This window comes from Neopelma chrysocephalum, unplaced genomic scaffold (assembly GCF_003984885.1).
Source record: "Neopelma chrysocephalum unplaced genomic scaffold, ASM398488v2 Primary Assembly neopelma1_42, whole genome shotgun sequence".
Classification (NCBI taxonomy): Eukaryota; Metazoa; Chordata; class Aves; order Passeriformes; family Pipridae; genus Neopelma; species Neopelma chrysocephalum.
The window spans coordinates 911,846-925,848 of record NW_020897700.1 but is presented as its reverse complement, the minus strand read 5'-3'; the positions used below and the strand labels follow the sequence as shown (position 1 = coordinate 925,848).

Genomic DNA, 14,003 nt, shown 5'->3' with positions numbered 1-14,003 from the left:
AGCTTTCTGGCAGCATGTCACAGAATCTTCCTTTTCCCATCCCTTCTTATCTAGTATGTAATCATGATGTTAATTTTTAAAGTTCATTTTAGAAGATATTCTGAATTTCTACATAGTGTTTCCAACAAAGAAGGAGGTATTTTAAATGCTAAGGAGTCAGTTTGGAGTCTAACCCTTTACTTCAGCTTCCTAGTGAAAGGTAGCAGAGTTGGGTTTTGCACTGATTGTTTGGAAGTCCTGCAGAAGTCTGTGATAGCATTTTCGAAAGCAGCAAGTGATTCAGTTGACACAATCACGAGTCCTAAACCACCTCTAAAATGTTTATAAGTTGTGAATGAATGCCTTAGACATTAAATGAGTAGAAACATCAAGACTGCTCTTTCCTATCCATACTACTGTCTTCGCCAGAGCTGCTTCCATGAGCACAGAGCAAGCTCAAGAGTGTCCCCACCTTTTTTTCTCTTAAGTCTAGCCACCAGATACAACGATGCCAAATAATATTCGACTCCACAAATGCATTCTACAGAAACTTTATTTGCTGTCATAAACTCCCATCCTTCCACTGTCTTCAGACCCTCCTTTTTATCCCCTATTTCTGGTAGAGCTGAGAGCTGCCCCCAAATCAATTGAAAATTTTGAAATGGCTTGAAATACCAGTTGAAACAACGCAGATCCTTAGGTTGCATGTGACAATAGTTCTTGTTATTTTGTTCTTTGGTTGTGATGCTGGATGTGTTTTTGTTGATACACAGTAAACTATTCATAACATCCATTAATTGGCAAAATTTATTTCTGTTCGTGTTCTTTACTATGTATTCTGAAGTGTCTGAATGCTTGAATATAACCTTTTTTCTTTTTTTACTCCTTCCTTCTCTAACTAGGCTGACAATTAATGCTGAATGTTATCTTCAGCTTCATAATTTTCCTATGGATGAACACTCCTGTCCTCTGGAGTTTTCAAGCTGTAGGTGGTAAACCACTTTTTTCTCTTTACATTCAGGCTTTAAATTTCCTTAAATTCTGGCATCAGGAGAGCAAATATTTACTTTTTAAAGCCTTGCAATGAAGGAAAGAACTTATCTATTCATGTTTTGGTTAGATTTATTGCATTATTTAATGCAAGAATGAAGGAGTTGAATTACAAGCACTTTGTGCAACTTTAAAAATAGTTCTATTGCTTAGGAGTCTGATACAGTGCCCATTCCAGTTAATGGAAAAGCATTGCCCTGGAAGAACTTTATTTTTTTTGCCTGCAAGATTTGACAATGTTGAATTAGTTTCATGTGGTATACTTAAAAGGAAAAATAAGATCTCTCTTCTTGAACCTGCTCCCGTAAATGCTCAATTAGTATAAGAAGTCCTTCTCCTTTCAGTGAGACATGTTTTATGTGAGCAAGAAACACGACTTTCAGGCTCCATTATTTTGACATAAACTATATTTTTAAAAAAATTCTTAAGGGAATTGTGCTATTAAAATCATAGAATCCCTAAGATTGGATAAGACCTCCAGGATCATCAAGTCCATCCTTTGATCAAACACCACCATGTCGACTACACCACAGCACTAAGTGCCATGTCCAGTAGTTTCTTGAATGCCTCCAGGGGTGGTGACTCTACTACCTCCCTGAGCAACCTGTTCCAGTGCTTAACCACCTTCTCAGTGAAGAAATTCTTCCTGATACCCAACCCGAACCTCCCCTGATGCAGCTTGAGGCCATTTCCTCTTGTCCTACACTAGTTGCCTGTGAAAAGGGGCCGACTTCCACCTTCTTAAAACTTCTTTTCTGGAGGTCTTACCTGAGCCATCAATAGGAATTTTGTCAAATTATGTACTAAAAGTGTCTGTCCTTTTAAGCTCTTTCTGATCATTTAATGGTAATGTAAATTGCATTTGTGTATTAATTTATAGTGATGATTCTGAGCCAGGTTTTCATATTGGAGTTCAAGAATATCATGTAGATATTTCCAAAATATTGTATTTACATAGTTGTTTATCTATCATACATTTAGCTAGGCTTAAAACTGAGACCAGATATTTTGTGGTTAAATTTTAAGTGTATCAGGTGGACTACAGATTGTCTCTGATCGACTTTATGTATAGCCCTGGTTTAGTTTATAAGTAACTTCAGATATCACAAAACATGCTTTGGTACGTTCTGTGGCTGAATGTTTGATTTGTTTTGTTTTGTTCTAGATGGATATCCCAGAAATGAAATTGAATACAAATGGAAGAAAACCTCTGTGGAAGTGGCAGATCCAAAATACTGGAGATTGTATCAGTTTGCATTTGTAGGGTTACGAAACACAACTGAAATTTCTCATACCTTGTCTGGTAAGGCAAAGTGTTAAGTTTTATTTTGTGCAAGATCTGTATAGAACAAGACTAGCAGACCAAGATACAACTAAAAACCATATTAAATATAGTGTAAATATTTTTATTTTTCTTTTTTAGGTGATTATATTATTATGACAATCTTCTTTGATCTCAGCAGACGTATGGGATATTTTACTATTCAGACATACATTCCTTGTATACTCACAGTTGTTCTTTCATGGGTGTCATTTTGGATCAATAAGGATGCAGTTCCTGCAAGGACTTCTCTGGGTAAGAATGTCTTTTTTTCAACCTTGAAGGGTCTGGTACTCCCCAAAAATACAAATCTGCAGCATGGAGTAAATCAGCCACAGTTTATTCCCCTTCAGATTGCGACTGTTGGTCACTCTTTTTCTTGAACTGCAAGGTTGGTAGTAGAAGAATCCTGCTATGACTGCACAGCAGGGCTTAAGGAGGGAATGTTGAGCATGGAAATCCTGATCCAAGCCCTGTGGATCTGCTGTTGTTCACATAAATACGTTTTTTCTCCTTTATGTTCTTTTTGTCGCCTCTAGGGACTGCAATATGGCAATTATTAGTTTCACAAGTATGACTTCACTTAACATCATGGAACAAATGATATTACTATAGGAGTGTAAATTGTGAAGATATGGTTTTGGTGGTGTTTTTTTTTTATTTTTTGTTGAGGTTGTTGTGTTGTTGTTGTTGATGATGGTTTAATAATAGAAATGATTCAGTTATTCTTTTAAACCAAGGATAGGACAGAAAATTTGCAACCAGACTTGCACGTCAAGCAGTTAAGCCTATAGTACATAAAAACTGACTCACTGTCCTGCTTTTACTGCAAACAGTACTGAAGTGTGTTGCAAGTTCCAGTATAGAGACACTTCTGTGTTCCTGTCATCTTGGCTGACCGGCTTAGCCTGGTGTCAGTCTCCTGAGTTTGACCGTTTGGGATTCCTGTGCAGCCTTAGAGAAAAGATTTAGTCCCCACATAAAGCACAATAGACATGGTGCATGGACTGCACAGGACATCCATTAGCGACTTTGAGCTTAGAAGTGACAGATGCTTATAGTAAAACTGGTAACAGCAGTATGACCTATTTTGGGAGAAAGATCAAGAGCTGAGAGTGTATCTTAGCAAGTGAGAGATTTGAGTTAATTTTTCATCATCATTATGCATTATATTATTATTCATTTAGCATTGTGAACACACCATTCACACCATTTACTACCAGAAAGGTGAGTCCAGGCTTTAACTCCCTGTCTTTCTCACTGAAAATGGACCACCTGCAAGGCTGCAAGATTAATGAGTCAAGAAAGAAAGTAAGCAGAAATGAGCATGGCTCAGTAGCCTAACAAAAGGTGAGGTGAGAAAATCTAAGTCTTGGATCCTAACTTTATTATTTAGAAGTGCTGCAAAGTTTAGTGAAGAGACCTCAAAGTTTTAAATAAATAAGTGAAACTAACTTTTGGTAGTTTTAGACGTTGATGTAGAAATCTCTTATCAGATTTCTTTGACTAACTAATCATTGGACATCATTGTGGGTTCTGACTAGCTAGAAGACACTAGGTATAACAGGAAAAACTGTTGTATTGGTATCCTGCTAGTTCTGTATCCAGTTTGTTCTTTTTACAGAGTACTTTTTTTATGCCACGAACCTAGAAAATTTGCCTTTGATGTCATGGTTTAGCTGAAGTTTTAAACTCTCACTTCAGCAGTACTAACCTTCATCTACTTGAGATGAGCTACAAACATTTGCAATGTCTTCTTTAGAGCTCCCTGCAGGTAACTCTGAGCTCCTTCTGTGTGAACATGCAAAAGCCATAGTTTGACAGATTATAGGATGACTTTTCTCATGTTCTGGTGAAGGAGAAAAAGAGTACTTGTCAAAAAGACACAATTTTATAAAAAAAGACTGAGAAATTAAGGCAAGAAAGGCAAAACTAAGCATGGTCTATTGTGGCAAGTTGCTGTTGTGCTGTTGAAGGTTTGCTCTCTGTAACAGCCCCCATTTATGCCTTTCACATAGCAGAGTGGACTGGGAAAATCCACATCTCTTTTTTGTCTTCTCTAAGAAGAAGCTGGTAACAGGGAATGGTGGGTGCGACTTTTCCCCTGGATGCTGTACTGGGGTCTGGCATACTGAAAAGGCTTGGGCCTTTTTCTTCCATATATGTTGAAAGATCCTGGCAGATTGTGGTTTCCCAAAGCTAAGGATTTGAGCTGACTAAAGGTATTTAGATATTTAAACATATAGAGAAATGCCTAATTGATTTCCAAAGTATCTAGTGGGAGTGAAGCACTTTTGAAGAACTCTGTGGTTATCTGTTTGACCTTTTAGGCATGTAATTTCACTGGGAAAGCTGTTGCAAAATCGCTACTGCCTTCCTGCTGCAGGAATAGCGACCATAGCGACCACTGATTCCATGCTTTGATTTATAAGCCATAGACAGCCATAGACTGGTGTAATGTATTATTTTTTAATAATCCTGTGCATTTAAATAGCAAATTTGTGTGTGTGTTAAGTATTGCTCTCCAAAGGAAAGGTCACATCTTAATTTTGGACGATTATGAAAAAGGCTTTGCATTTGCCTGAAAAATCAAATATAAGAAGACAGTATTAACACCTTATAAATGCTAAGCCGGTGAAAAGTGGTATAGTTGAGATTTTGAACATGTTGTTATTAAAGCCAGCTGATTCTTTTAATTAACTTGTATGTAAGTAAATCAAGGAAAACATTTTCTATTACTTAAGACAGAGTATTGAAAACATATCTATTAACTTAGAGTATGAGACCAGAAAGGCCATGAAGGTCATCTAATTTTATCTACTACATGTCAGAAGCAAACAATTGAAAACATTTTTCATTTTTCTTATGTTTACCAGAAGTTTGAAATCATTAAAAATTAATGCACCTTTTTTTCTGAATGCATCCTTTTTTACATTTTAATCTTTCAAGAGCTAAAGTTCTTTCTCGTGTTTGTAAAATATGTGCTTATTTGTACCCATTTTTCTATTGTATTTGTTTTGTATGTACGTTTTATCACAGATTTATAAAATTGCACAAACTTTTTCAGTGTCACTGTTTATTCAATGTATGTCAAACATAGAAGGGATTTAAAGGGAAGGTGAAATGTGCAGCCTTCTCTATGATCCCATGGTGGCTGTTGGATCCATAGGGATGGCTTCTTGCAATAGTATCGATTCATGTGGGTGTAACCAGTGCTGAACCCTGCTGCGGCTCAGTTCCTATATGCCTCATCAATGAATTAAGGGCTAATTTAATGGTTTTTTTCTTACACTATGATTGGACTGCTTATACATTTCCTCTTCCTGCTTTTTTTTTCTCTCTTTCTTTCTCAAACAGGCATCACAACGGTGCTGACCATGACAACACTGAGTACAATTGCCAGAAAGTCACTCCCAAAGGTTTCCTATGTGACAGCAATGGACCTTTTTGTCTCAGTTTGTTTCATTTTTGTGTTTGCTGCCTTGATGGAATATGGCACCTTGCATTACTTTACCAGCAACAGAAAAGGGGACAGAGGAAAACAAAAGAAGGCAAAATCTAAGCCATCAGTAAGTTTAGTCGAATAAGAAAAAAAAAAGAAATACAGAATGCTTCTTGTTGCAGTATTCACTTTGGAGAGACTGGTTCTTGAGTAGAAAAGCTAACGTTCAAAGATAATTAACACTAATATTCATTTTGTCATTTTTTTATGTTTGGGGGTTTGTACTTATTTTGTGTAAATACTACTAATGAGCAAGAATTTTAGAACATTTCACTCTTATGTGAATGAGAACACATCAACCTAAGATGGAGAGCGGTTTGATATAATACTCCATGCCCTTGTTGCTTCTAGAGCTGCCCATGGAGCTTGTGCCCATGGAGATGGTTCTGTCTGGGCACAGAGCTTCTAAAAATAGCACCTGGCAAAGAACCAGAGATAAGACTGTAGCAGTAAAGATAATGTAAATGGACTGAAGGTGTGAGGATTTCTTTGGATCTGCATCACCTAACTTGGGTCTTAGAAAGGTTTGCAAAGGAAAAAATGCTTATTATTGGTCAGTATTCTGACTTCCTTCCACTAGAGAAATTCTACCTTAACTCTTTTAAAAATTTGCTTCCATGTTTCTTTCTGGTTAAATGAACTTTCTGCTTTTACAAGTTGATGTTCATATGGTGTAAATCCCTACATGTCTCAGGATCAAGCATTATTCAGTTTTAAGAGGCTTTCTGTTTCTGCAGTAAGGATACTGGAATTTCCAAAGAATCTGTTGTCGGGAGCCAGTACAAATATTTAAAGGTAGTCTTCAAATTAAGAAAACATGGAGATAAGTCCGTTAAATAGCTTATCCATTTGAACATTAGTCGTAATATCTGAGGATTGATTGTAGTTATCTTACAGAGAGAATAAGAACAAGGACAATGTTGTAAAGCCCCCTTCCAGATCATTTCCATCAAAGCAAGCAGGAGCATAGCTGAATCATAATACCAGTTGTCTTTTCTCGATGAAGGCTGAATACCACCTGTGTAAGATGAAACAGAAATGGATCTGAAATTAAGAAGCCCAGATATAGAAATACAAAACTCCTATTATGATATATCCATTTTGCAACTCCTGTCAGGAAGAACTGGTACACCCATTCTGAGCAGCACTGTTGTGGGAAATTGTCTTATGGGTGCACTGAGGGGCTGCTAGGGCTTAATACCAAGGAAATTAGAGCCCATAGGTTTCATATGGTGAGCTGATCGAAGTGGTTTAGCTGTGTTTTTAGGACAAGGTTAGTAGTGAAGGGTTAATACTGCCCTGTGCTGCCTTGTTCAGACATTGCTGTGATCCTCAGGGAATCCAGCACAGACAAGAGAACTGGAAAATGAAAACCTCAAACCTCCTTCCGGTTAGTGGTACAAACAAATGTGAGCACAATGGAAGGGGCAGAACAGAGGCTTTGGCAAGGGCCACAGCTGAGCAATGAGCTAAAAGGTAACAGAGGCTGAAGAATGTGGGGGCTTCCCAGCGTTAGCACAGCAGATTCAATTTCAGGTTGCTGTTGCCATGAGGTCTCAACAACACTCAGTGAACACAATGCTGAATAGGTCTACTTTCAGCATGCACAACACAGAGAAGAGGAAGATGGGAGGAAATATTGGTTTACCCAAACCAGGGAGATATTAAAGATCAGCTGCTGACAAATCAAAAGACGTTGAAGTAGTTTGCAAGTACACTCATTTGAATGGAGTAATGACACTTTCCAGAATCTGTTCACACATCAGCCATTTGTGCAATAATCTGTCAAGTGCTTTGATATTTCCAGTGCATATGAAAATTTAAAATGTAGAGTTATGATGAGATAGAAACTATGAAACTTATTGAATAAATAGCTGGAATTTGCACTAAGATTAAAATTAGCAATATAATGCTCAAAATACTGTTCAGTTGTGTTTTACTGGATTCTTAAGGCATGCTTTTTATTTCTAAGTAGTTGATAAAAAAATCTTTTTACACAGAATACTTTAAACATGTTCCAGCATGTTATGGCTATGAAACCATACTAGATACAGAGATTACACTAAAAAAAGAAAGAATTAAAGTTAATATACTTAGATGCAAGGATTCTAATTTGGCAAATAGGTAGGTTTTGGTGATGTTTTGTAAAAAGCCATAAAATTTCTTGTTCCAAATAAAACAAATAAAGAAACCATCTGATTGGTTAATGAGAAGTCATACAATTACAAATAATTTACTTATTTCTTCCCCCTTCACTTTTGTCAAAGACTTCTATTAATTCTTTTTCTCTTGTAGTTTTGGGTTTATAACTCAAAGAAAAAATTTAATTTAAAAAGTTCATTTAATTTCTTCTGAAAAGTTCTCATTTACAGGTGTTTTTTCCTTGGAAAACTTGGCTTGTATAGATCTTCTATTTCTACTGCAAAATGCAATAAAAGCCTATTATTCTAGGAACTAATGCCAATAAGGCATAACAAATGATCTTGTGAAAAAAATGGTGAGATTTTACAAATGATTACAACAGTTTTATCTTAGAACATATGTGTTGGCATCATTCAAGAAAGGTAGTATGAATTGGCTTATGCAAATCCACATTAGTAAAGATAATGAGTTTGGGCAGGAAAGATTAAACTTAATTAGTTGTGGATCTTGTTCTGATCATCATTTCAGCTGAAGTGAATGCATCACCTTAGCTGATCTCCACAGACAATAGCTTTCTTTTGTACATATATTAGTGTTATTGCAGAATAATTGTGGTTTGATCCTATCGGAATGGATTATAAATGCTTGCCGTGATACATGTAGTTTTATCTACAATGTCAGTAGGCATGTACATAAAAAATCAGCATGTACTACTGTATCTACGTATTGTGGGTGTTTTGTTGTTTTTTTTTTTAAGTCTCTGTCAATGGATATAGAGTCATTTTCTTGTGAGGTCTTTTTTCCTCTTTTCACTCACATTGCCTCTTCCTTACATACATTTTATATATTTCCTCTAGGTAGTTAAGCCTATAACATGACCATGTCTGTCACTCTTAAGCTACCTCTTCAAACCTGTAATACAGTAGCCACCTTCAGTCTGTGCAGGTGACATGAGCAATGAAAAGCAGTACTGTAATGTTTTCCTTCTCCCATGGTGTTTCTGAGTTAGGGATTCCTGTTTTACCCCAGCTGTAGAAACAACTCATGCCATGAATCTTACATGGGCAGAACAAACAGTCAAAAAATTCTTGTAATGCCAGAGTAGGTGTGAATCAGAAATAAGCATCTCTCCCTATTTATCTTCAATGGAATAATAATTTTTTTCAGTTAAAAAAAATTCAACTCACTTTTTATGTTTTATAAAAGTAAACCCTGTTTGCAATACCTAAAATTAGGATAGAAGTACGTAACTCCTCTTTGTTAGTATTGTCAGTATTTTATCATAACTGAAAAGAATAATGAGGTCCTTTAGGATGATAATTAGCTCCCTAGGTCATCATGTCTAAAAAGTATTGAAGCAGCAGTCTGTGTGAAATTTTCTCCGGTAAAGACACTTATTAAATAATGTTGTTTGAAAACATGGTGGATACTGCACTGCATTAGCATCATCCCTTGGGATATTGGGTAAAATGCCCACGCAGCAATAGAATGCCTCCTTAACAATGCATAGAGATCTGCGTACTGGCCAAAGCAATTCCCATGAAGTGGGACAGCAGATATGAAGTGTATCAAGAAGCTAAATTATGTGGCTTCCCACTTTTCATATTTTTTGATAGATTTGCATTGCCTATCATGTATAATTGGTTAAGAGAACTTATTCTTTACACTTAAATACCCAGTTAGATCCTCACTGCATCCTTTCCTGCTGTATTTATTCCTTACATGACAAAATATGAAGATGGTAGAAAAGGGAAATATAGGGTAAGAGTAATGTTGTTGTAACCCCTCTCTTTGGTCTGAAGATTTTAGAAGACATACCAACGATGGGGCGGGAAAAGGGGGAGGGAAGTTGAAAGGAAGAGGATTATGGATTAACTTGAAAAGGCCATGAGATTTAGAAAGAGGAAAAAAAAAGGACAGAGAAAGGGAGTGTCTTCTGAAACATTCAGGAAAACAAGGATGATGAGTAAAGAACTGTGTAAAAATAAAATAATAAAAGAGGGAAAGGAGGATTGTGTTAGTGGAGGTAAAAGGAAGATGAAAAGACAAAAGTCACAAGAAAGGGAATAGCAAACACTACATATACTAGGTAATGAGGCACTTAGATTTTTTTCTATGAGAATTATTAACATCTATTACACTGTTTTTGTCAGATTGCAAGAGGATTGTTGTGCCCACAGAAAAATGAAAGTAAGAATTAAGAACTGAACTAATCAGTTTCAGTGAATTGAGTGGCATACTCCTAAGGACTTGTGTTTTGGATTATGAATGTGGGGGAATATTGTTTAAGGATGTAACATCAGAGGGTTAAATGACATAGCCTTATGTGTTTCAGTCTGTTAAATTTCACCACTGGTGCTGTACCTATCCCATTAGCTTTTTTCTGTTTTTGAAAATGTAGTTTCCAGAAACGCATCCAGTCTCATTCCAAAGGTTCCAAATGATGGGAGGACCATCATTCCTTTGGTAGTGATGATTATAGATGGCTTGTGGACTTGGTTGTGACCCAATTGTCAAGCAGTGACTGACTTCAAAAAGTTTGTCTGTGTTGTATAGATGGGATCAGCTAACTCTATGTAACTAATTATCTACTATTCCCAAATTCCAGCACAACCCAGTTTTCACTGTGGCAGGTGAAAATCATTCATGATCTTTTGCCTTCATGAGCTAATTATATGCAACAGTTCATAATTTGCTGTTTTCTTTAATACTAGAATTTCTGTATATTAGAATTTCTGTATATTGTACTGAGGGTGATTATGATGCTGTGGAAAGCCTATGGAATTATTTAATGTGAGGATAAAAATGCACAAAACTGTATTTTTCTTTTTTTTTTCTTAAGAAACCACCTGCAATCGCTGTTCGACCTGGATCAACACTAATTCCAATTAATAACATTAATCATCTCCCTGAACGTGATGATGATTATGGATATGAGTGCCTTGAAGGAAAAGACTGTGCTAGCTTCTTTTGTTGTTTTGAAGACTGCCGCACAGGATCTTGGCGAGAAGGAAGAATACACATCCGTATTGCAAAAATTGACTCCTATTCTCGAATATTCTTTCCCACTGCCTTTGCATTATTCAATCTTGTTTATTGGATTGGCTATCTTTATCTATAAATTTCAGATTTGACAAACTCAGAAAAAAATTCTAATTGAATAGTCATTAATACTTTTAACTGAGCAATCAAAGATTAGAGTTGGTCCAAAATTACTTAAATTGTAGTGCTTTAAGAATTTGAAACAATGAGAGGAAATATGATGATGTAGTCTCCCTCTTGTGATCAACTATAGAACTGATAGTGGTATTTTGAAGAGAAAATTTAAAAATAAGATTTATCTTTCATTAATACATGTACACACAGTTTTTTCCAGCTCTAAGAAAATGCAGAGTCAAGAGGCTATGTTATTTAACTGGACAGTTCTACATAAGCTTTCAGTTTTAATCCTTAATGATAATGCAGAAGGATTTTTGTAGCATCCATTACACCTTCACAAAGAAAGCCTTAATAAAGTGGGATTAGTTAGTCTCATCCATTTCATCCGTAAGGTGATGATTTTATTAATCCCTGATTTTAAAAAGTTGAAATCTAACATTTCCCTTTTCAATCTGCAGTATTTTAAAAAGCATGATTAAGTCATAATTAATCAATTCAGATTTATACAGAATGCAGATGTTAGAGCAGCAAGAAATGGATATATCAAAACACCCAAGGGTAATTCTGAGCTTGTCTTATCCTGCCTGTTGATGGAGGCTTTTGGCTTTCAGCCTTAGATTATGTTTATGTCTGTGCTTAATCTCCTGTTACTTCACTGTTGTGAGTTCCCGGATGTTGTCCAAGAGGGCTACAACTTTCAAAAATTCTTACCCAGCTGCCATTGCTTGCTCATTTCATGGAAAACAGACTGACATTGGCTGAGATTCTGAACATTAAACATAGCACTCTTCACATCCTCTAATTTGTCTGATTCATACTCAGTGCCAGAGAAAAATGCATACCTCTACTTTTGCAGAATTTGTATCAGCGGAGTTTGGAAAACCTGTAACAGCGCTGTAGTCACTGTACTCAAAGCCACTGTGTTAAATCTCCAGTCCTGAGAGTGTAGTGTGTGATCTGCTCCACTGTGCATATAGTATGATTTTATAGATTCTGTTTGTTACTGCATATGCTGCTCACTGAGCCAAAACCAAGTGGTATTAATTTACTGAGTGGTATGGATTGCTGGGTAACTACCTTCTTGGTATTAGTTTGTTTCTAATGGATAAGTCATGTTATGGAGAGGGAGTTAAAATATCCTTATGCATTGCAAATCCTTCTCCAAGGATGCATCCCCCAAAAAAATCATAGGACCAGTTCTTCATCCTTTCTGTGGTTAGAGCTTTTCATCGCTTTGGTAGTAATTCTTCAGTAGTAGCCTTTCTGGACTGCCTTCTCTGTGTTGACTGTTGCTGACTGGCAGCATTTGGTATCTCATTTCTATTTCTAAATCCATTGTCTTCATTATGGAAAAGTGCAGTCTTTCCTCCATTCTCGAAAAGAAACCAGTCTCAAGTGAGCTTGCAAAAATCACTGTAAAATGAAGATATGCATTAACTAAAAGTCAGCATTACACCGAAGACCTTACAGATCTTTAAAGAGGATTAATAGGATTAGCATTTGGCTGTAGGTAAGGATGTTCAATACTAAAGATAAAGACATGATTAATAGCTAAGAATAGAAAATGTTACATGAAAAGCCCACTCCCAATATTTCTGTTAAATGTGCTCCCTCCTCTGAATTTCTCAGAAAAGTTTAGTGTATATTTATATTCTAGTTTGTACCGGCATAATAAGATATCATATGCAATACGCATTTCAGAGAAAATGCTACTGTGGTGTTCAGCCCCAAAGTGTAATAGAAAAGCAAGACTGTGTAGTCATACTGAAAGGAAGTGTGAAAGAAGATCCAATTTTAATGAAAACTTTATTTCAGTATTTAGCTGATGAAATATAGGAGTGGTTGAGAGAATCTGAAGGCCCACTGCCAAGGATGGCTGATATTGTTTGTTGTGTGACCTTTCTGAATACCAGCTTTTGACTGGTAGACTAAGCGTAGCAATGTGGCATGATTATCAACTCTGATTTGCTATAATTTATTGGGTTTTAGAGTCTCACTTTCAGAAAATGTTCAGTCCAATGGAAATGTGTCAGTTTTAATTCCATAATGTAATTTGATGCTTTTTGACAGCACATTAAACACATTCTTCTGTAGGAGGAATGAAGGTGGCATCAGCAGCATGTTGGATATGTACTTGAAAAGTAGTCAGCTTGCTATATAATACAAGATATAGATTTTGTGAGCCCCAGAGTTTCATTAATTCACCTTTACACAAAAGAAACTTGAAAGAACTTGGCACTTCACAAGAGGAAATACAAATTTCACAGCCTGCTCTCCTCTGGCATATCTAGTTAGCTTTTTCTATTCATGTGGTTGTCAGTTGCCAATCAGCCTCCAGTGACTGAATTGGAGAACAGAAAACATCCGGAATTGGCAAGGGATGGATAAGAAGCCTTTCATCTCTAATTTCTATGAAACAATGCAATGGAGTATTAAACCTATTGAATGTTATGGCTGTTTGGCTTATGGATACACTTGCTTCTGTCTGTTGACAAACTTTTCTGTGTACTTCATTTGTTTCTGATGAAATAATTTTAGTTTCCCATAGTACTGTTAGTGCAAATAGAAATGGAATTTAGTGTACTGTAACATGGCATGTAATAAATGTGTTATTTTAGTCCTACGTGTTTTCTTTCTAATCTGCATGTAAGCACTTGATTCCCAGAAATCTAAATGATACTCAAAAAAATGGCAAGGAACAGACAGTATAATTACTTTGACCTAGATGCTGCAATCATTTTTCAAACTTACCCGGATAAAAGTTTGTTTACTGTTAGCTGGGATCACAGTATTTTGCAGTCATATTATTCTGACTATCATTGCATAAGCACATGCTTAACCCTAGTCCTA

The 14,003-nt window shown here is 36.2% G+C and overlaps 1 protein-coding gene across 3 annotated transcripts in view; it reads left to right on the top strand.

Moving 5' to 3' along the window:
- Positions 1 to 13,776, top strand: part of GABRG1 (gamma-aminobutyric acid type A receptor gamma1 subunit) — a 58,658-nt gene extending 44,882 nt beyond the window's left edge. For 2 of the 3 annotated variants that reach the window (XM_027676305.1, XM_027676306.1), the window contains exons 5-9: positions 882 to 964; positions 2,195 to 2,332; positions 2,453 to 2,605; positions 5,708 to 5,919; positions 10,837 to 13,776. In XM_027676305.1, coding sequence (XP_027532106.1) covers positions 882 to 964; positions 2,195 to 2,332; positions 2,453 to 2,605; positions 5,708 to 5,919; positions 10,837 to 11,115 — 865 coding nt within the window. In that variant the 3' untranslated portion in view covers positions 11,116 to 13,776. Of the gene's footprint in view, positions 1 to 881; positions 965 to 2,194; positions 2,333 to 2,452; positions 2,606 to 5,707; positions 5,920 to 10,147; positions 10,807 to 10,836 lie in introns of those variants that run through there. The other variant, XM_027676307.1, reaches the window with a different exon arrangement.
- Positions 13,777 to 14,003: the final 227 nt, after the last annotated feature.